This window comes from Pelobates fuscus, chromosome 4, assembly GCF_036172605.1.
Source record: "Pelobates fuscus isolate aPelFus1 chromosome 4, aPelFus1.pri, whole genome shotgun sequence".
Taxonomy (NCBI): Eukaryota; Metazoa; Chordata; class Amphibia; order Anura; family Pelobatidae; genus Pelobates; species Pelobates fuscus.
In genome coordinates, this window is record NC_086320.1 from 360,199,772 (window position 1) to 360,223,552 (window position 23,781).

General features: G+C 39.8%; 1 protein-coding gene across 3 annotated transcripts in view; it reads right to left on the bottom strand.

The window, feature by feature from the left end:
* PFKP (phosphofructokinase, platelet) overlaps positions 1 to 23,781 on the bottom strand; it is an 89,734-nt gene that overhangs the window by 44,586 nt on the left and 21,367 nt on the right. For all 3 annotated transcript variants that reach the window (XM_063452646.1, XM_063452645.1, XM_063452644.1), the window contains exons 3-8: positions 7,187 to 7,264; positions 5,095 to 5,284; positions 4,297 to 4,462; positions 1,029 to 1,073; positions 818 to 926; positions 391 to 486 (exon numbers count right to left, since the gene is read on the bottom strand). In XM_063452646.1, the coding sequence (XP_063308716.1) occupies positions 391 to 486; positions 818 to 926; positions 1,029 to 1,073; positions 4,297 to 4,462; positions 5,095 to 5,284; positions 7,187 to 7,264 (684 nt within the window). The remainder of the gene's footprint in view (positions 1 to 390; positions 487 to 817; positions 927 to 1,028; positions 1,074 to 4,296; positions 4,463 to 5,094; positions 5,285 to 7,186; positions 7,265 to 23,781) is intronic.

Here is a 23,781-nt window from a genome sequence, read left to right on the forward strand (position 1 = left end):
AGAGTAGAATATAGCCAAAACAAAGCAACCTAAAGCCTCATATAGTAAAATGTAAGAAAAATGATGGGTTGAGCAGTGGAAGCAAAATGTAAACCCGTAAAAAATTATCTATTTTACTATAGAAATAATTTTAAAATGGACTTGAAAAAAATCAACCTAATTTATGAACAGCCACAGCCATTCTAAAGAGTTTTATTATTGTAAAACATAAATATAACAGAGCGTCTTTAAATCTGCCTGCTGAGAAATGTTACCAGATCTCGTTTAGCAAATACTTGTGTGTTATAATACAGAGCCATTTTTAGATTTACTAATATATCCCTGAGACTGAAGATAATGTTTATCTACCTTTAACAAGGAGAAACGGAATTCTAGAGTACGGTTACTTACTTCCTTAATGGTTTCTGAAGTAATCGCTTTGTTATGGGAATCAATAGCTCCTTCTGAGACGATGATGATGTTCAGCCTTTTCCTTCTTGCGCGATTCTAAAGCAAATAAGAACATTATTACGTATACAGACAACAGCAATCCAATTCTAGTTAATCAAGGCTTGTCTTATTGCAGCTTAAGTCTCTCTTTGCAAATAAACATAGAAAAATCTGACCGCCCATCTTCAAAATTGTGTATAGCCCACAGTGTTAAAAAAATGGGTTCACTTCTTTCTTAAGAAGACTGAGTGACAATAGTCAAGGATACCTAAGGGTAAACAGTAACCAGCTCTAGAATGACCACTTCAGGAATCCAGAAGTGTTTTGCAATATTCCTTTGGATATCATAAATAATATGTAAGTGTGAACTATTTAGACGATTATTTACCTCGGAAAGTTTGGTACACATCAGGTCTTCCCATCCTTCTTCTGGTGGACTTTCAGGGATGAACACCCAGTCAGCTCCACAAGCCAAAGCACTTACAAGGGCAAGATACCTAGAAGGCCAAAGGAAACATACATCATATCAAAGAATACACAATTTATATCCATTACTTCTTACATTAAAGGAAAACCCACAAAGCATCACAGTTACATACCCACAGTGTCTTCCCATCACTTCCAGAACAAAAGTCCTCTGGTGGCTAAATGAAAAAAATGGAAAATATTACGATGGTGCATTTAGAAAGCTAACATGTTTAGGGTGTAGCTCCAATTGTTAATAAAGAGTTAGAAATGTTATTACTCATTGTTTACACAAATCAATTCAGACAAAAATATCTCAGTTCCTGATCAATAATAGACATAAAAGAAAAATGCACATTTGCCTGGAAAACCACTAGCCTGGTTCTGAATTATTAACCGAATGGCAAGGTTCCAACACAGTAATTAAAAGCACTCATGTACATGTATCTGTAAGAAATATGCCAAATGTGTCATCTGATTTTAACAGTTACCATATTTCAAAAGAAGAACCAGTTAAAGGATCACTATAGGGTCAGGAACACAAACATGTATGCCTGACCCTATAGTTTTAACACCACCATCTAGCCTCCCTGGGCTCTTCAGGCCTCCATAAATATAGTAAAAATCTTACTGTATTCAAGCCTGAAGCTGTAAATCTGCATGCTGTTAGACTCAGAAAAACAAGCAGTCTGCTGACATGTGGTAGCCTGATCCAATCACAGTGCTTCCCCATAGGATTGGCTGAGACTGACAAAGAGGCAGATCAGGGGCAGAGCCAGCATGATTCAAACACAGCCCTGGCCAATCAGCATCTCCTCATAGAGAGATTAATTGAATCAATGAATCTCTATGAGGAAAGTTCTGTGTCTGCATGCAGAGGGAGGAGACACTGAATCACAGCATGCTGTGCACACTGCTGCCCTGTGCTCTGCTGACAGCAGATCTGAGTGGATGGAGGCATATTATGCAGTGTAGGTAAAGGAAACCAAATACCGCAATGATTTAGATTTGCTTAATACGGTATTAGTAATACAATATACTACCACATGAGTTTCCTGAGCAGGGATTCATCGAATATGTACAATGCTCACATATAGATCTATGAGAGCACCAACATTTCGCTACCTCCCAGTATAGTGAGAGTTCACAGCAGACAATTCTAACACTGAAGATTTGTAGGATACCCGGGAAATTTAAAGGTGAGTATCTTTCTTTAGTAAGAAAAATCTATTTGTTTGTATTTCTATACATTCTCTATACACTGCACTACATTTTCTGCCTGGAACGTCGATTTTAAGAGGAAAAAAATAGGTGTTATTAGCCTGAAAAGTCTACTACTTTTTGGATTGATCCATGAATGTTCTACTACAACATTTTCCTTAACACTAGGATAACGTGAAATCAGATCGTATTTTTAAAGTTAAAGCCAGAAAGTATAGTCGACTGTTTTATAATACCAAACGTAATTTCCGAGCGTACCTTATTCACCCTTAGGCCAATGAATACATTAAAACAAGAAATACCTATTTTTGTTTACTTTACCATTCTTTAAATAGTAAAGAACACTAAAACAGTAATTAATGTCACATATTGTAATCCTTAATAAGGTGGTGCAAGCCAAGTGAAAACCAGTACGGTGTGCTTGTATGTTGTCACATTGTGATAACATTTAACACTTCGTCAAGCATGTCCCGTGTCCTTGCCAGCTGGGAAGTATTCAAGTATTCAAACTGGAACATGAATCACTGGAGAGACAGAAAGGAGCTGGGATTTTGGCTGGCTTCCAGGTCTAGATCTGAAAGTATTTTCACATATTATGATTAAGCAGTAGGTTGTGAGATCACTGATGTTGATGGGTGTCTATACCAGGTGAGCTGTTTCTATTCTATGCTTATAATGTGGTCTATACTCCTCCTTCTTTAATCTACAATCGGCGGTGTGGTCGGTGCGGGGAGGTTTACTCCAGGTGGTCTTCGGCCTGGGAAGGCTTTTAGGACGGCCATTGTCAGTGGCCACTGTAATGTACAAGGGGCTCTGGGTGGTCATGCATTTCATTTAAGTCCCTGTCCTCTGTCCCTGTAGTGGGGGGGTTCGATGGGTAGTCTTGTTGGATTTTCTGCCCTGGTGGGTTATGTGTATCTGAGGTGGGGGTTCGGCAGGATTGTATACCTTGTGGGGCCCCCCTTAACCCCTCTTCCGCTTGTAGGCCTTTGCTTCTCCTCTCCCCATTAGCTTCCACCACATTTACCTCCAGTTTCTCCCAGAATCGTGTAAAGAGTTCGTCGATGCGCTGTAGCATACCATCCAGCGTGGCGCTTCCGTTTGGCTTGGACTGCCGCATGTCACTGATAATGATTGTGTCTGCCATTTTGTGAAGGTTCGCCGGACGGCAGACACCCAGAGGCTTAGTCGTCTGCACCGTAGGTGGGGTGATCTGGTGATGGACCGAGATAGCCCCCGTCGGTCCGGGGGGGGGGGGGAGGGGAAGTGCTTCCCGAGGTGTCCAGCTATGGTTAGTGAGTTCGGAGAGCGGCCGCCTCTCCGAGTCTCTTCCTCGTGTAGGCCGCAAACCTCGTTCCGTTAGCGATAAAGTCGGGAAAGGCACCGTTCGGTGCAGCAGCCTCTCCCCGGTCGCGTGATACAGGTTGCGGTTGGCAATTGTTGTTTTTTGGGTCTGGATCACCCCGGATTATGTCCCCAGGCGCGGGAGCTCTTATCGAGCACGTCTGGTCCACTAGGCAGTTAGGCTCCGCCCCAAAAATCCACTTATTTTCGACCAGAATGTAGACGCTGCAGCGCTACTTGAACTGCTGAGGTTTGTAAACGCGTTTGTGCTTTTGTTTTGTTTTTTAGAATAACGTTTCTGAAAGAAATTAAAGGGACACTGTAGTAACCCAGACCACTTAAGCTCATTGAAGTGGTCTGGGTGCTGTGTCCCTTTTACACTGCAGTTCCAGAGAAACAGCAATGTTAACACTACAGCACTAAGTCAGCCTCTAGTGGCTGTCCACCAGACAGCTACTAGAGGGCTTCATGGATTGAAACAGACCTTTGGTACGGTATCTGACACTAAACGTCCTCACGCTCCGCATGAGGACACCCAGTGTCAGATTTTTCCCCATACGAAAGCATTGATTCAATGCTTTCCTGTTAGGAGGTCTGCTGCGTGCGTGGCATTTCATTTGCATGCGCATTAGCACCAGTCTGAGGGGTGGAGTGTCAACCCAGCACCGAGGGACATCGGCGCTGGGATAAGGTCAGTAAATAAAGGGGTTTTTACCTTATACAACATCTATTTTTCAGAACCAACTTTTTATAATAGGATTATATATGTCTTCATAATCTCTTCTGTAGGATAGAATGGAGAAATGCTGTGATATACTGTTGCCTGTACAATTTTACCTTTGAGCTGTGGTCATGATTGCATCCACAACCTCAATGATCCTGTGCAAGGCAGAGTCCGTTCCAATTGTCATGTCAGTTCCACAAAAGTCATTATCGATGGATCCCACCATCCCGACTATATTTAGATGTGAATGCTGCTGTGCAGCCGCGGCCTCAATCTGACCTGTAAAAAGGGGAAAGATTAATGTATAAGTAACGCTAATCTTACAATTAATTTTAGATCTATTAACTGCAAATTAATATTATTCTATCAGCTATTGAAATAGTTTTAAAAAAACATGTCTTCATAGCAATATCTCACATAGGAGAGCTAAAAGGCAACTTCAACTTTTCCGGTGACGAGAACCTTCAGAAAAGCAAAAAACGCTGTTCACACACGCCATGATGGTAAACGAAATTAACCCTGAAAAAAGACCCCTAAAAATCTACAAATGTACTTTGTGTAAGGCTGATCCAAAGCAATGACTTATTTAAGGACCACATTGATAAAATAGCCATCAAACAATAACAGGGAATCATGGTCTAAAATAAATCCAGGAGCGAGCATCATTTCATCTTTCCTTAATTATTTCATTTTATTTTCCTTTTTTTGACGGTGAATTGCCAAATGTCTTGCAAAATTTAGACCATAATAGTACAGGTGAAACAAATGTTCATCTCAGCTTCTGACCAAAATTGCTGAGCATTTGCATTTTGGATCATTTTCGCAAAATTTTGTAAACTGGTTTTAAATTCATCAAAATAAACGATTTAGTCAGTAATCTTCAGAAAAAATATATATATTTTTTTTTTTACCATTTTTAACCAACTCCTCCAAGAGTCCACTCCATTCCTCACGGAAAAGGTTTGCTCCCGTTAAACTCCCATCTCCACCAATGACGCAAAGATTAGTGATTCCGCGCTGAATTAAGTGGTAAGCAGCCTTTAATCGCCCTTCACGGGTACGAAACGACTTGCAACGAGCACTTCCGATGACAGTTCCACCCTGAAAACAAAAATAGGTGTTTTGTTTTTTTCCTTTTAGCAAATAATGTAAATGTTTGCTGCTGTTGGAGTTAGCAAATAATTTATATTACTAGTAAGAGAACATCGGTTCAAAGTATTGCAGCACCTATTAGGGGTCATTCAACAAACTGGAAATAGTTGAGACTTGAAAGGGGTAGTTGGACATTTCAGACAAAAGTAGGCATATTTGCTATGGATTTACAGTCACCTTGTCAGTTATCTAGAATTCCTGGTTTAGTGGCTAACATCTATTTATTTTCTAGAATGGGAGCTGTTCTCAAAACGTGACTGTGACATAATGTGATAGTGGGTGGGGTTACAGAAAGGAAGAAGGGGGGGGGGAAGGAACATGAGTAGCATTGACCGCTTATCATCCATTCTAATAACTATACAGTAATAGTGTCTATTTATTCATCTGGTCGAGGTCGGCATATCTCGTTTGGTGGCCTACTTTTTACCATGTCACAGTGCAATAACCGTTTCCCTTCACTTGATTTTGCCATTTCACAACCGTTTTCAGTTGATTTACTTCTCATTTTTTAAAAGTTTATTACACTTAATAAAGCATAATTATTTTTTTTAAATAATGCATATTGATTGTTTTGATAAAAAAAAAATATTTTTGTATTTGTCTGAGCAGTCATGTTGGATCAAAATGTCCTGTTATCTGACCAGCTTCTGCTCAACCTAACTTGCCTGCTGCAGCAATTTAGCCAGGGCTCGAGTCCTGCAGGAACGTGTGGTAACGGCATTCCTGCACTTTTTCCACAGTAGAAATGCCGTTCCCATTGCTCCTGCAGGGCCTGGGCCGTCTTTAACTGCAGCTGCCCCGGGCCATCTCCCGATCCGATCCTTCACTATGCGAGTGGCATCGCTGCATAGTGAAGAACTTCAGCAGGCAAGTTAAATTAGTAACAGCTAACCAGATAACAGTAGAGTCTTACCCAACATTTTAAAAACATATAATTATTTTTCACTAAATGTAAAAAAAAACATTTGAAAAAAACGAGAAGTGAAAATGTGATGACAGTTTAAATTTGTTCTCAAGTCATCAACATTCCTCACCTGGTAAACAGGCCCCTTTATATCGCTTTCCATTACCCTAAATACATAAGGCTGTTGAATCTACTAACTAGCCAAACAAAATGTCAGTGGGCTGATTCAATGGAAAAAACAATGTAGCCTAGCAACCCAGTCGCACACTTTGTCACATTGTCGTTCTAAATAAAACATCAAACAAAACACTTGTGTTAGATTCTTCATTGTATATCTATATGCAAAGTGAGGCCTGGCTAGCTACACGTTTATAACCCTTGCCAACAGTAAATGTCTATAATTAATACTGTCCATCTCTACACTATGTCCTTATTTGTGTAGGAACTTTGTTCTTCACAAAGATGAACAGAATATGCAGTGATGTGTATTAAAATTGCATTAGAAATTAATGTAACTCAGTCTATGTAATGCATACAGCACCACAGAGGGACTGCCAGAGTGTACATGTGCTTGTTTGTCTTTTCTAAAGATGCCCACGTGTGCAGTGTTGAGCCTCTAATCAATTCATGTCAGTCTTCTCAACAGACAGGTCAACGTTTGTTAGTAGAATAGTCAGGAAAAAACTGCAGCTCCCATTGGAGGTAGGGTAGTTGATTATATACATGTAGTGTATATACTTCGACCCTTTATGAAATATACTGTTGATGGTTTTCCTCCTGTCTAATGCAATGCATTTAAAAAAAAAAAAAAAATCCAATAGCTATTATCCCCACGTGAGTTTTCATTCAATGATATGGACCTGTTGAATCCAGTTTTAATGGCAGGTGATGTGAGATAATTGGCCTCGTTGTAACTAACTAACGATTAGTAATGGTTCTCTACCTACCACTTGCAGAATGCTTGATACACTCTCCCATGATACTTCAACAATGTTATCTCCTCCATCAACCATTCCTTGGTAACCCTGTTAAATGAACAAAAAGAAAGAGAACACTATTATATTTACAGAATATAATGATATCAAATTATTTGACCATAAAAAGCACATTTAGCTTTGTACAATTTTAAAAATGTCCTGAGATCTTCACGGTATTAGAAAATACATTTTCATTTCAGCACATATCCCTTTTAGTTGGTTTGAATTTTTTTAACTAATTTCCTGCCGGCCAGACATTAAAGGGACACTCCAAACATGATAGCCACTAAGTACGCTGCAGAGGTTTTGGGGCAAGAAGTGCCCTAGCACCCACCAATGGGAGACGTCAAGCCATTTAGCAATGGCAGCAATAGCACTGCCGGGCTTAGCTCATTGCTGAGAGCAATCGGCTGACCCTCTCCGCCAATGAGTTGGCGCCAGCTGCACCGGACATGACAGGGGTCGAGATTTCTCACTGAGACATAGGGCCTACTCTATAATACAGTGGCACAGGCAGCAATGTCCAATGAGTGCAATTTCTAAGTGACTGGCAGGAGGGAAGCTCACAGCGCTCCTCTCCTGCTAGTCAATTCATGTAGCATGATCGAGCTCTGCTAACACCTCAGTCTGGCCCATCGCCTCAAGTGTGGCCCCCCCAAATAGTGCCGCTCGTAGCAGACTCCCCCCTTTCCTCATAGCTTAGCCACTGAGATAGATAGATGATAGACAGACAGACAGACAGACAGATATTTAATTATGTAAATATATTCTATGAGTGTTAATCAGTGCATGAGGGTGGGGAGAATTAAATCCATACTGAATGGCTCCTTAATGAATTATCAGGACAGTTTGCAAAAACATTTAAGATCACACCTGGCCCCCATACCCCAGAGGCACGCAGTCTGATGATTACAGAAAGATAAGATTATACATTTATTGCCATGAGGAACTAGCTACTTTCTGAAGAATATGTGAGTACTAAAATAAACTAGAAATAAAACAGAGGAAGAAAGTCTGTTATAGAATGTGTTCAGTTGAATTCAACAAAAAGTGTTACATACACTTTTATTAAAGAACTAAACTTAAAGTGAATTCACTCCAAAAGTATGTCGCAAAATTTAATTGTTTCTAATTATATCTTTGTTTATACGCTGGCCCCCGGGAAATAAAAACACGGAACATTCTCGTAACAGTGTGAAATAACAGCAGAGACAAGTGAAATGGTTTAGATTCTGGAAATGTGATATTTTTTCAGTAAAATGGCACTGGAAACAGAAAACTTCAAAGCGGAAGCTGGTTTAACTTGTTCCTCAAACACACACACAGTGATTAGTTTGAATTACTAGTCTGTGTCACAAACCTGCAACAGGGATAGGATGACATAAACAAAGACACATTAAAAGCAGTTCCACCTCAAAGTAACTTAAATCACAATCTCATATGCAACTGTAAAGGTGAGTCGTATTAGGTTGGTTGTCAGTTAACAGAATGAATAAAAGAGACAATTATCACTTTGATATGCAAATGTTTTCAAAACAAGAAGTGTCTGTGTCTGGATGTCTCGGGCATTCTAAAACATTACAGAATGTATGTAGGGGAACTGTTTGAAAAATGGCTGCATATACGATGTGTGCAGGGCCGGCCTTAGGGGTGTGCGAGCTGGTTCATGGTTCAGGGGGCGCCCTGCGGCTGCATAGCTCACACGGCATGTCTGTTAGCCGCAATGCTAACAAGGCATTTGCCTTGGGCGGCATTTTCCAGGGGGCGGCAAAAAAAGCTGCCCCCAAATGCCCAAGGCAAATGTCTTGTTAGCCTTGCGGCTAACAGACATGCCGGGCTGCTGGGGGGTCGGGCGGCGCTGGCGAGGGAGCACTTCCTCTGAGCTGTATGCTCAGCTCCCTCGCGCGCCGCAGAGTGAGGCTGGGAGCCGGCTCCCAGCCTCACTCTGCGGTGCGCGAGGGAGCTGAGCAAACAGCTCAGAGGAAGTGCTCCCTTGCCAGCCGCCCGCCCAGCCCAGCAGCCACTGGACCACCAGAGAGGAAGAGACCCCCCCCCCAGCATTCCCAAAGGTAAGGAGGCTGGGGTGGGGGGGGGGGGTGTCTAAATAAATTAAAAAAAATGTGTTAATGTGGGTGAGTGTGTGTGTGTGTGTGTATGTTAGTGTGTGTCTGTGTCTGTTAGTGTGTGTGTGTGTGTGTGTGTATGTTAGTGTGTGTCTGTGTATGTGTGTGTGTGTGTGTGTGTGTATGTTAGTGTGTGTGTGTATGTTAGTGTGTGTGTGTATGTTAGTGTGTGTGTGTCTGTTAGTGTGTGTGTGTCTGTTAGTGTGTGTGTGTATGTTAGTGTGTGTGTGTATGTTAGTGTGTGTGTATGTTAGTGTGTGTCTGTGTATGTTAGTGTGTGTTTGTCTGTTAGTGAGTGTGTGGCTGTCTGACTGTGTGTGTGTGGCCGTCTGCCTGTGTGTGTGTGACTGTTTGCCTATGTTTGTGTGTGTGTGTGTGTGTGAGACTGTCTGCGCGTGTGTGTGTGTGTGACTGTCTGCGCGTGTGTGTGTGTGTGTGACTGTCTGCGTGTGTGTGTGTGACTGTCTGCGCGTGTGTGTGTGACTGTCTGCGCGTGTGTGTGTGGCTGTCTGACAGTGTGTGTTTGACTGTTTGTCTGTGTGTGTTTGACTGTTTGTCTGTGTGTGTGTGACTGTGTGTGTGTGGCTGTTTGCCTCTGTGTGTTTGGCTGTCTGCCTGTGTGTTTGTGTGTGGCTGTCTGCCTGTGTGTGTGTGTGTGTGTGTGTGTGGCTGTCTGCCTGTGTGTGTGTGTGTGTGACTGCCTATGTGTGACTGTCTGGGCAGACTAGATGGGCCGAATGGTTCTTATCTGCCGTCACATTCTATGTCTGTGTGTGTGTTTGTGTGTGGCTGTCTGTATATGACTGCCTGAGTGTGTTTGTGTGTGTGTGTGTGTGTATGTCTGTCTGCCTGCCTGTGTGTGTGTGTGTGACAGGGTGTGTGGGAAGGGGTAAGGAGTGGGGGAGGGGGGGGGGGCGCTGTGAAGATTTTTTGCACAGGGCGCCCAAATGCCTAAGGCCGGCCCTGGATGTGTGAATTAACCAGATTGGTAAAGTGGAGCATTGTTCACAAGTCAATGTTCCCTGCGTGTGATCGATGGACACTTCACGGGACAGATACTATTTGCCACAATGGCATAAAAAAAACTAGCCAAATTTCAGGCCAAAATAAGCTAGTCTGAATACACAGTAAGGGTAGAGATTTTTTTTTGCCTACAATTATACAATTTCTATAACTTTACTTTAAAATTTCTACAATTTTCAGTTAGTGAATAAACCTGTCTTTGTCGCAGTCTCACCAAAATCTGTATGTTGGAAGCCTTACAAAGGTGGAATTTATAGCTGGGCTGCTTTTTAAAAAAAAAATCCAAACTCAATGCACAGCAATGCCTAAACTCTTGTATTAAACTAAAAACCTGAGTTACTGAGCAGTGGAAAAATGTAAAGTCCTGGTGAGTCATCATTCACTTAATTCTCTACACCTGAAAGGGATTATATTTAGAAAAAAATCAAAAAGATGACTTCAGCTCACAACGTGTGATAGCATCTGCTAAGCATGATCTGAGGTAAGATCCGAGATCTGAAGAAGGCTCTCTAGGCAGTGAAATGGCATGGGATCAGATCAGCTATCTAATTAGGGTCAAACTCGGCTTTAAAGTTGTTGGGTATTTTGTGTAAAATGCAGATAAAACTCTAGTATGGAAAGCAATGTTATTTCAAAATATATGATTTTTCTTTAAGACCAGATCCATTTACATCTAAAATGTATATACACACATACACACAAGAGTCAAGTATGACGCCAAGACATCGCGCTTGCAAGGATGGACTTATGTAGATAAGTGAAAGAGGAGGATCAGTATTAGGAGGAGGAAAGACAAGGAGCTCAGTTTTAGAGAGATTGAGTTTCAGAAAGCGGGAGGACATCCAGTCAGAGATGGAAGAAAGGCAAGCAGTGACACGTTGCAGGACGGCAGGGGAGAGGTCCGGGGAGGAGAGATATATCTGGGTGTCATCAGCGTACAGGTGGTAGGATGGCCATGCGTTGCAACTCTGGGGCTACTACCTTTTTAACCCTTCGTGCCAAGGACTCATGCTTCCCTACCTTGGATGTAGGTTGACAATCAGTTACGACCCAAGACACTCACACAGTTCATCATACGGGACTCTCCTGTGTGTTCAAGTACCATAGCTGTATGAGCTTTTATAGGCACCGTGTCGTCTTGTCTAAGTTTCTTTTGCTTCTTATGTTTACTTTTGCAACCCACATCCTTAAGCAATTCCTCACCTAGTGGTACTAGTCATCTTCACTCTTTTTACATATTCCTCATGTCCAGTTTGTCTATCTAACTTAGCAATCCAAAAGCAGTTTAACTACCAGGACAAACATACCTAGCCTGTATTAATCTTACTATTCAAAAATGTGCAACGTTATCAAAGCCATGTAAATGTTCCATATGTGACACTCTGTGCTTGCAAAGGCTATTGTGGCTGAGGAAGTCTCTCTGTATATCTATGCACTCAAAAATAAAGAATTCTAAAAAAAAACTTTTAAAAAGAGATGTTTTTTTTTCAGGATAGGTACTACAGTGGCATGTTTAAGGTCAGCAGGGACAATGCCAGAAGAGAGAGAGCAGTTGAAGATGTGTGTTAAGGAAGGCACAAAACAGGGGGAGAGAGATCTGATAAGGTGAGATGGGACAGGATCAAGCGGGCGAGAGGAAAGGAGAAGCGCAGCCACCTCTTGTTCAGTAGCCAGGGAGAAAGTCTGAAGGGTAGGGAAGGCATGATCTACGTGTGGTTGAGAAAGAGAAAGGCAGGGTGGGGAGAATTATTTCCTTAGCTGTTCACTCTTGTACTGCGTACATGTTGCAAATATAGCAATACGTGTCAGTGGGAAGATTGAACAGCAATAAGTCTACAGGAGGAGGGGTATAAAACACAATTAACATAACTAAAAAATGATAGACTTCGTACATGTTGCAATTATAGCAATAAGTGTCAGTGGGAAGAGGTTCTCATCTTCCCGAATGAGGTGCCAATTGCATTTTATTGCAATGAGAAGATCTATGGAGAAGCATTAGATATTCTATAGGTCCACATTTTATTTTGGCTCCTGAAAGATGAAGACGTCGGGGGATGAACGTAGAGAGGAGAAGGAATTTCTATTTTTGTTCCTCCTAGATTTGAATGAAAATCCACCATGGACTTGATATTGTGTTTAAACAAGGCATTTCACTCTTTTGTTTGCCATAATTCTGAATAAATTCCAGGAAACTATAAGGTCTAAAACGTACAAGAATTGAATTCTCTGCATAATAAAAGCATTGTAAGTCACGAATGTCGTTTGTCAACATTGCTGTGCTCGAGGGACGCCACAATGTCAGAGTCTTAGGATTATTCCAGTTAAGGAGCAATCAGCAAATTAATTTGCTGTATAGATGGGCTATTTATAGCAATGGACAAACTGTGATATGACTTTGAAATGACATCTGATGATATAAGTTGGGCATTTCTTTTATGAAAGCATAAGCCCTGAATTCCAATGTAGATTAACATTATGAGAGAGCAAATGACAGCAGTAGAATTATTCATTGGACAAAACATGTCAGTATTTGCAAAGTGCAGTAATTTGTGGAATAATGAAAAAGCGGTTATGTTTAGGAGGAACTGTCACTTGGAGACACAGCTTGTCAGACAGAGACATAGACGTATGTTGAAATTGGAAAATTTTAAGGAAATCAGTCATCATTGGTTACTATTATTTAGAATAAAACATTACATACAATATAGCCTGTGTTTTTTTGTAATGTATAGATATCAGTAAATACCTCTCTTGGGTTAGTCTTACTGTATAGGAGATGCCATTTTTGGCCCGGAGCACAGGTTATCTGAAGGTAAACTGTGCAGATAAGCACCAGTGTGAACTCACAAATAATAATATCATACGCAGATCCTGGCTATGTCGGAAATTCAATGTGGCAGTTTCTACCCTTCACATTTTGCTGATCTTAGCGGATAACTGGCACTTTGGACAAAAATAAGAACAAAGATGGCTGCCTCTCACTGCACAAAGAAACCCAGATGTTATACTAAAAACATTATTAAATGGACACTATAGTCACCCAAACAACTACAGCTTAACCCCTTAAGGACACATGACATGTGTGACATGTCATGATTCCCTTTTATTCCAGAAGTTTGGTCCTTAATGGGTTAATGTAGTTGTTCTGGTGAGTGTGGGAAGTCCCTGCAGGCTTTTTGCTGTAGACAATGCCTTTACAGAGATGCTGATCGTCTAGCACAGCGTTTTGCTTTGCCCCCGCCCGCCTCCTTGGGAAAGCATTGGATTGGCTGAGAAAATAAATTATGATGATGTCAGCCAAGGAGGCGGATCGGGAGGCGAGGGGGGGAGAGAAGGCCAGCACCATCAGACCCACGTGGAGCTGGAAGTAAGGTGAGTTTTCACTCTATTTAAGGGGACAAGGGCCTAAATAATGGTTTAAACACTTTAGGGTCAGAAATACACATTTGTGACCCTATAGTGTTCTTTTAACTTAAATGTATTCTTTACAATATAATGAGGCTATATTACATTTAACTTTTTATTTTCCGTATTAATAAAAATAATGACAGTTTTTCTTTAATAAACTTAAACTTGTAAAAATGTACAAAATATACACACAAACAAATGTTCTTGTACCAGAGGTACAGAGGGAAAAGTTAATTTGTATGGAATACAATACCTGAGTCTCCTCCTCACAAATCAGAGGATTATGGGACAATTTATATAATTTGCATGAAATGCCTTATCGATGTCTTTCTATAAAGCGCTTCGCTCCAGAAGATGAAGAGGAAAGTTTATTTGCATAAAATGATTTGTCTGTGCTTTCCAAGGCAGTTCGATGTTAGAGCGCAGTAATATTTATAGAAACAATGTGGTAATAGCGACATTCATGCTCTGAATTGCCAGATGTGAGAATTCTTTATAAAATGTCCCACGCCTGTGAGTCTTGTAACATTCTAAAGCAGATGGCCTCACGCTTCCCTTGGAGTTCTGAATTTAGGTATTTTAAATTCTCTTCTACTTAGAACATATATTATTATTATTATTTATTAAGCGCTAACAAATTCCACAGCACCGTACAATATATAAATGTATATGGATGATTTGGGATGATTTTGAAAGGTTTTGAGAATTATCACTCCAGAGATTGTCTATTAAATGTGAAATGTTGCATCAAATAGTAAATATTTAAGATCAGAAGAGGGGCAAGTTTACATGCCCAAGAACGTATTATGGCAAAAATAAACTCCAAACATACTATTACTACTTCTTTAATGAATTATTTTCTAGAAAGGTTTTTTTTTTTTTGCAAACCAATTTTTATCTTCTAAGGTTTCTAATTACGGTTTGATAATAGTGTGACCTATTTTACACTGGTGCTTGTCAAGACCTGTTTGTCTGGTTTACGTCAATGTGCAAACATTTCCCTGGAAACTTACCAACATTTCCTTGGTAACTCTCCAACTGCAAAATGAAACACTAGCTATGGTGTTCAATTGAAGAGAATTGTTTGTTCATGAACATCAGTCCACTTTTTGCTGGTGTCCTCTCCTGCCTATATTTTTATTACAAAAACATTGCAAAAAAATAGAAAAAATTCCAGAATTCCTAGAACAGAAAATATCTGGTAATTTAGATGCTGTAGATTATATGACTCTCAAGATGCTGAGCTAGCCAAATTCCAATCAGCAGTTGGACCAAAAGAGGTTGCCTGTATCGGCTTTATACCAGTAGGTTTATTCAATAAGTGGGTTAACATGGAGGGGGCGGGAGGGGGACAGCAAATTTTAGGCAAACAAAGCCAGACTGGAATTGGAGAATTGTTCTATTTTGGATATTTTAGCCTACAATGAATTTACGTGTTACTTTTTCACGATAACTTGTTTAGTGAAGAAACCAGCTTCTGGTACATTTAGTTGGGGCACAGATAATATGATAATGATTAGTCTAGCACTGTGGTTCTCAAACATTACGGGCCACTGCACACTTCAAATACAGAACAGTTTCCAAGTGTACAATTTCCAACCTACTTTATTTACCTTCATCAGCAGCTTGTCAATGTCACATTTACCCCGAAGCCTCGCTACAGATATATGGATTGTTCTGCTTATTTATTTGATTAGATTTAATTAGTTATCAGATGAGAATCCCACTAGAAGCTACTAGAGCCCTGAAGTCAGTCAGTCCTATTCACTAAAGTGAGAATTCAAAGTGCATTTTAAATTTAAGGCCAGAGTAGTCAAACTGAAAGCATGGCTGACTTAGAAAAGTGTTCCATTTTGCCCTTTATCCTATAATTCCCTCGGAATTTGCTTCGAATTCCCACTTAAAGTGGCACTGTCATGCCAAACTTAACTTTCTCTTATTGTTTCCTCTTCCCTTCCTCTCTCGGAATATGTTCTTATTTTCTTCCTATCTGATCTAGTTTTCTTTAAAACATAAGATAAAGTAGGGACTACTTTGTCTTATGTATTTTTCCTACGCTTGACCTTCTTTGACCAAAGGAGAATTTGCTCCATTTCCTGTGTCAGAGAACTTACTCATCCTCATCCTTGACATGGGAAATAGAGAAGACTTGAGCTCCTCCTTTGGTCAAAGAAGGTCAATTTAGTAAAAAAAATAGTCCCTACTTTATCTTGTGTTTTAAAGAAAACTAGTTTAGCTAGGAAGAAAAGAAGAACATATTCCGAGAGAGAAAGAGAAGAAGAAACAATAGGAGAAAGGTTTTTGGCATGGGTTTTGGCATGGCAGTGCCACCTTAGTTGAATAACCCGGAATGTGTACTTGGCAAACTTTGAGGTTGCTCGAATCACACCAGTGGTCGTGTCACACTGGTTGAAAACCACTAGTTTAGGATTATTATGTGTTTAGTGAGCAGGCAGCACATTGGAGATAAGCATTGTTCCATAATGTCGACAAATGTTTATATCTTATGTGAGAGATAATGTATATAAACATTATCTACTTTAAAGTCTTCCTTTGTGTGTATCATATTACGCTAGCAGTGTGTTCCAAGGTATATATAACATTAATAGATACATTCAAAGTTTGTACTTTAAACCTGCCTCCTCCGCAGGTAAAACTGTGTGGCAAATTAATTATTCACTGAGTGCCTTTAACTTCCTGGAGTTATCCTGAGTTTAGATAAAGTCAGTAGTTTCTCTGCCCTGAATTGCAGCTTGGATTCTCAGCGAGTATCTTCCAAGAGACACAGCGCAGTTTAAATGGACGCAGCAGATTCACAGTTACCAGTAGATCAGGTTCTGAGTTTGTCTGAGATTTTCCTTTTCATGAATATCTAAGATGGATTATCACATCTAACTCGCCTTTCTTGATTGAAACCTGTAGCATATTAAATTTATTACCGTATTTTTCCATGTATAAGACTATGTTTAAATTGTTTTTTGTCTAAAATTGGGCGTCTTATACACGGAATGTCACTGCAGAGGTTAAAAAAAACAACAACAAAAAACCACTTGTGCTCGGGGCCTGACAGCCAACCAAGCTAGTCGCATGTGGCTGGAGCACCTTTAATAAATCTAATTATTAAGCCAAATACTTACGGCACTTACTCAACGCAAGTTGGGCATTAAACTTGGATACTCACTAACAGAACACTCAGCTGACTGTTGGGTTCGTTACTGCCAGGTTCCTGCGGGCATAGGCTGTGTTGTACACCTCTGCGACCTGCTGGTATACTTGAAGCAGAGGAGGCACTTCTCCGTGAATTGGATCGATAGAGTGTGCGGGTCTGGGAGATCTTGCACAACCGTGTGCTTCTTCGCATCACTCTGGACTATGCCAAGACCCCAGCAGCAGGACGGCGGTCCAGGTCCTGTGTCCAGGTGTGACCAGACCTTGGGGAGCGGCCTACTGGGATGTGAGGGGGCAGGGACCGGTGGGGACTTCAGTGCTAGAGATGTTTAAAATATGTATGTAATATTTCTTAATTTTGGGCTCAAAAAATAGGTGTCGTCTTGTACATGAAAAAATACGGTATTATTTATATTTATTTATTTTTTTATAATTTTTTTTATTTATAAAATATTTTACCAGGAAAGATACATTGAGATTTCTCTGGTTTTCAAGTATGTCCTGGGTCCACAAAACGTTGCATTGTACTGTGCTGCAGAATAACACCAGCATAGTCTGCAGCAAAGTACAATGGGTATACTAAAAAATAAAAAAAAAAATTGAATGACAAGTTATGGTGATCAGAAACAAGAGAAGAAGAGGGCCTGGAATAAAACTAAATTATCTTGGGGATAGAAGAACCAATGGAAGATGTACTTGAGTGCCTGGGAATTTTACATTCTAGGCAGTGTTTCACACAGACTCTCTGATATGGTATTTATCATCACCAGTCTCACTGATTTGCTAAATGAGCCGGCTACAGTGCAGCATCAGAGGAAGTCACATAGCCAGGATACTTCCAGGTTTTTAGAAAGGAGGAATGAGGTAGAATGGTACCTTAAATATTGTGTACATAAATTAACCTTATCTGACATTCAATACGTTGATTTATTGATTGATGAATTTGGCCCTACATGCATACATACATGCATCCAGGACATACTTGAAAATGAGAGAAATCTCAATGTATCTTTCCTGGTAAAATATTTTATAAGTAAATAAATAAATATGTACTAGGCTGGTGCAGAATAACACCTATTCCTATAAGGCTACACAGTGATGCTGCTGCTGACATGGCTACATACCTTTACTATGGAACGTATACCTACTGTAAGATGCGTGCACATCAAAATATCCTGTTGAATAGGTTGAAGGTGATTTTTAACCCCTTAAGGACCAAACTTCTGGAATAAAAGGGAATCATGACATGTCACACATGTCATGTGTCCTTAAGGGGTTAAGGGGTTAAACCAAACGTATTGACATTGTGTTAGTTACATTGAAAACATTGATATTATTATAGATGATCCAATCTTTGCCATTTTAAGTAGTGCTCACATTATAATATCTCTCTCTGTTTTCTTGAGGAATAGAAGGCACGCGCGCTCTCTTATATACTGTATTTACTTGAATCTAATGTGCACCTTTTAAGTGGTTTAAAAAAGAAGGTTTTCAAATCTGAATGCGCATTAGATTCAATGGTGCAATACATTCGGGGCAAAATGTGAAATTTTCTGGCGAAATCACACAGGCAAATTAAAACTGGTGAATTAAAACTAGTGAATTCAAACAGGCAAATCAAAACTGGTGAATAAAACAAGTGAATTCTAACAGGCGAATCAAAACTGGTGAATTCACACGTTCAAATTTCGTTCCTCAAAGAGGGCTTAAGAAAGAATAGACTTAACATGCAACGCTAAAATTGAAATACCATCAATGTTACTATGGCACAATGTTGTATATCTTCTTGTCCAAATGCGCATTACATTCGCCAGCAGAAACATTATTCAGCTTCCAGGTTTCATAAATTGAAGTGCGCATTAGATTCAAGTAAATACGGTATAAATTGTGCGTTGTCTGAAATCTGAAAATTAATAATAATAATAATAATAATAATAATAACAATCATGGAATTATAGTCATGGACTAATATGTTACTGGGCCTGAATCCAGCTGAAACAATGCTGCCTATTATGTTATAATACATTATTACAGGGTTTATTCTGCCTCCTTATATTAACAGATTGTTAGCTCACGGGCAGGGTCCTCTACCTGTTGTATCGGTCTGTTCTTTTTGTGTTTGTGTTTCCCCAATTGTACAGCGCTGCAGAATTTGTTTGCAAATAATAATAAAGCATAACAAGTTTTAATTCTCACTGAGGCTACAAATATAGTCTCAAGGGGCCACTTCCAGTCCCCAGACCACAACGGAAAGCATTTCTGCTACAGACTGAAGTTTATTTTACTTTCTTGGAATGCGGGCCCCAAGGAGACGTTCTGTTTATACGGGTAAGTAAATGCTCTAAAATAAACTGGTGTTTTCAACGGCACTTTGCTGCTCTGTGCAAACAAAAAACACCAGTCCACAATAAATACTATGGGCCAATTAAAACAATGAGAATTTCAAGGAAATTGAGCTCTCTGTTGGAAAAGTGGATCTGTTTACATGTGAAGGCAGGTATGTCAAATATCTTAACAATAATAAAATGTGGGAGTTTATTCACTAAACGGTAAATTATGTAAAACTCAGATTTAGGAAATGATTGCTAAGGTAAGTGACTGCTACCCATTAGTACATGTTTTGTCGGAGTGGATAAGAATGATGGTAGCTGTATTTATATAGGAATTAAAGGATCACACATTGCTTGGCGTGATTTAATCGACACACAATAACATGCAGTAATTTTCCATTTCTATTCCTTGCTTTCTACTGCCAATTTCTTGGTTTCTGGCACCAAAATTGCCTAGCTGTTATATAATAGATGACGTTCCTTAGAATATTATATCATATTCCATACAAAAGACAGTATTGTATTCACAGATAGCAAAAAAATTCAACATATTATAACTAAAAAGATCTAGAAAATATTATAAAATGAATCATGATCTTTCATTATCTATCCATCCATCCATTCATCCATCCATCACTATTGTTAACCACATTAACAATCTCTCTGTCTCTCTATAGATAGAATAATAGACTGTCAGACAAATGGAAAGAGAGATAGAGTGATAGTTAGACAGAAATATAGATAGTTAGACAGACAGACAGACAAATAAAAGATAGTAAATTAATCATTTTATGATGCTCTTGCATTAACATATTTTCTAAATGAATATATTTATTGCAATAAAGTGTAATTTGGGATTGATAGTGTTACAGTACAGGCCAACATGTCAGTCTCCTGCAAGATCTGCATGCATGCACGCACATACATCCAGGCAATAGAATGTTCTCTGGCTTCCACAAAATGCATTTTACTGTATGCTCTATTGAAAAGATACTTCTACCTATAGGTGAAATTTTAACTCCATGTATACGTTTTTGTTATACCTACTGCATCTTCCTTGTAATGTAAGATCAACCGTAAAATTAACAGTGCTGAGTAGAATTGTTGACACAATATATTCTGTAATGCTTACATGTGTATTACCATACCACCTATATTTTTATACAGTAATATAAGTTTCAAAACTATCGAATCCTTCGTCTGAAAGGAGAAATCTTTTTTTTTTTTTGTCCTGGTTTTGTCAGCATAGTTATTTAAACCATTTTTATTCAATGAGATTTCAGATGCAATTCAAAACCCATGTAATTGAAAAATAGCTAGCATGACGAATTTGAAATAAAATACACAATTTGTTATATGTAACAAATGGCATAAAAGATACCTAGAAGAAATGCGAAATGCGCATGGGTCATATATTCCATGAGATTTGTGCTGCTGTTTTGGAAGATGCTTGGAGAACGAGTTGCTGATTTTGCTTTAAAACAGAGATACTGCCTTCTAATTTTAAGTGTCCTATTTTACTCATGGATGGCTAAAGAGATTCTAATCTGCATTGGCATTTTCGGTTAAATCAGCTGGCTATGTGTTCTTCTTTCTATCACGCTGTGTGACCCATTTCCACTTATGACTTTCATTTCAGTTTTCTGTGTACTGAAAGGTTTGTGAATTCAGTTTTTAGTCACAAGGGCAGCATATTCCAATAATGCAAGAGTGTAGCAATCTTTATATTTAAAGGGACACTATAGTCACCATAACCACTACAGCTTAATGCAGTAAACTATAGTCTGTCTCTGCAGGATGAGCAGTGTAAACACTGCTTTTTCAAAGAAAAGGCAGTGTCTATATTGCTGCTTAGTAACACCTCTAGAGCAGGGCCGGTGCAAGGATTTTTGCTGCCCTAAGCAAAAAAACTTTTGCCACCCGAATCGTTCCGCCCACTCATGCAGACTTACCTACACTGACCAATACACACACACGCTGACCCATACATACACACACACAGACACTGACTCATGCATGCACATGCTGACCCCCCCTACACATACACACTGACCCATGCAGACATACAGAGACCTATACACACACACACACACACACACACACAGACCCATACATACACACACACCCACACAGAGACCTATACCGAAACACAGACCTACACACACACACACACACAGACATATCCATACATACACACACAGACCCATACATACACACACACACAGACCCACACATACACATACACAGACTCAAGCAGACTGACATACACAAACATACTGACTGAAACATACTGACACACATTCTGTGAAACACACTGTGCATTCTCTCTTACCTTCATTGCACTTTGCTCTTTGTTCCTAACACCTTTACTGCGCCCCGCGGGCGACACTTTTTTTCTGCCCCATTTCCCGTTATTCTCCCGCCCACAGGGCAAGAGGCGGAAGCGAGTGAGTGATGCGCCCTTGCGCTGCCGCGGTGCTTGGCAAGGGGTCTTGACCTTGCAGGCTGTGGTGAATGCCAGACCGACGTTCTACTGGGCACTAGTCTACAAGTAAGTGCTCCCTAGTACCCAGTAACATGGCAGGCGGCCCGCTCTATATGATCGATTGAACTTGATAGGGGGTGGTCAGACAAGCACTAAAGCCACTGCTGGCGTCCCCGTTAAAAAGCCACCTACTTAGCCTATAGGACGCGCCGGCCCCGCTCTAGAGGCAGTCACTCAGACAGCCATTAGAGGTGCTTCCTGTGTCAGTGCTGCACAGTGTGCATGCAGAGCATGGAGACGCTGAACACTCTCCATAGAGATGCATTGATTCAATACATCTCTATGAGGAGATGCTGATTGGCGCAGCGTGGTGTTTTGCCACACATGCACAATAGCGTGCACAAGATTGATGATCTCAGCAATGGAGGCAGGCACAGATGCGACAAGACTGGCGCAGTGTGGAAGAAAAGGCAAGTTAAAAACCTATGACGATTGAATGACCACAGAAATGATAAATCAACTGTGCAAACAGTCTTTTACAGGGACATTTAACATTAAAACAATTTTTTTATTTTACATGGACAAATTAATAAAAATTCTAAGAATACCATTAATTTACATAGAAACTGTATACATTTTTTTCCCCTACCTGATTGTCAGGTAGGGCTATTGCAGGCATACACTTACTATGGTGGATGCCAGAAATATCCCATCTAAACTTGTGGACCTGCTGTGAAAAAAAAACAACTTACCTGAAATCGCTCCCATGTACACTGCGTACATCATCCAGCAATACAGAGAAGCACCTGCTAGGGAGTTTCCATTGCAACCAGAGTGCATGCGCTGTGGTTGCTATGAGTGAAGAGCAGAGGAACCACCTGTGGGAAGTATTTTCTGCTCTCCTGTGTCAGTCAATGCCTTGACCTGCCGAGAACAACCTATTTTTAAATACGTTTTCTCCTAGTCTATACATTTGCTAGCGAAAGTGCTAGCACAATGTATAGATGGAATCTTGCGATCAGTCTAATAAGCACAGGTTGTTTAGGGCATGACAGATGTCTGTAATGTGAAAGAACAGTTGAATGGGTGTGCATGTGATGTCACTCTTGTGTTATTCCCTAACAGCGTAGCCGCACATTATCAGAACAGACAGGTATTTCAAATATAACTACGGTACAATTCTGTTTTGCATTTTTGTCTAGTTTGTATAATACCGGTCACTTCTACATGACAGATTACATTTGGATTTAAAAAAAAAAAAAAGGAAAGAAAAGAAAAGAAAAACAAAGTTGAGCTTTTTTTGATATTAACTCATCTGTGCACCTGATATTTTTATTTGTATCAGGTATAAGGCTTCTTTGGAAATTATACCAGCACTGAGGTGTTCCAGGTCGTAATTATTTTTTTACGTGTTTGATTTATTATATATTTATCTGCCTGACTGCCTGCATTCTGTCTGTTCCTCTTCACATTTATACGAGTGTATCTGAATATTCACAATTATATTTATATCGTCTTTTCAGATCAAATCGAACAACAAAGATATCATTTTCAAATTTTTATTTTTATAGGAGAAAATGATATGTATTTATGCCTACTGTAGTTTTAAATACCTGAGATTAATGAGATTATTTCCTTAAACCAGTAAATCACCTTTAAGCAAGGTTTAGAATTAACTGTTACAATTAACTTAAGCTCCCCAATCTAAAATATGTTTTGAATATACTACATGAGTACAGGTTTAAAATCTTCAAAAAGTATGGCCACATATTTGTGCCTATAGAGCATTCTCATATATGTAGCATGATTTTTTGACATTTTTCTGTGAATAAACTGCTTAATGCCATTACCACCTCAAGGGGGAATTCAGAATTGACCACAGCTCTGTGGAGTAAAACAATAACACAGAGTGACCTGATCTCATTATAACGAAAGTGATTATTGGGAGAATATTGTGGAATAGTGATCTAGCATCCAGTGTATTTATTTGCCTCCAAATGAGTCAGGTGTGTTAATATGGAATAGGGA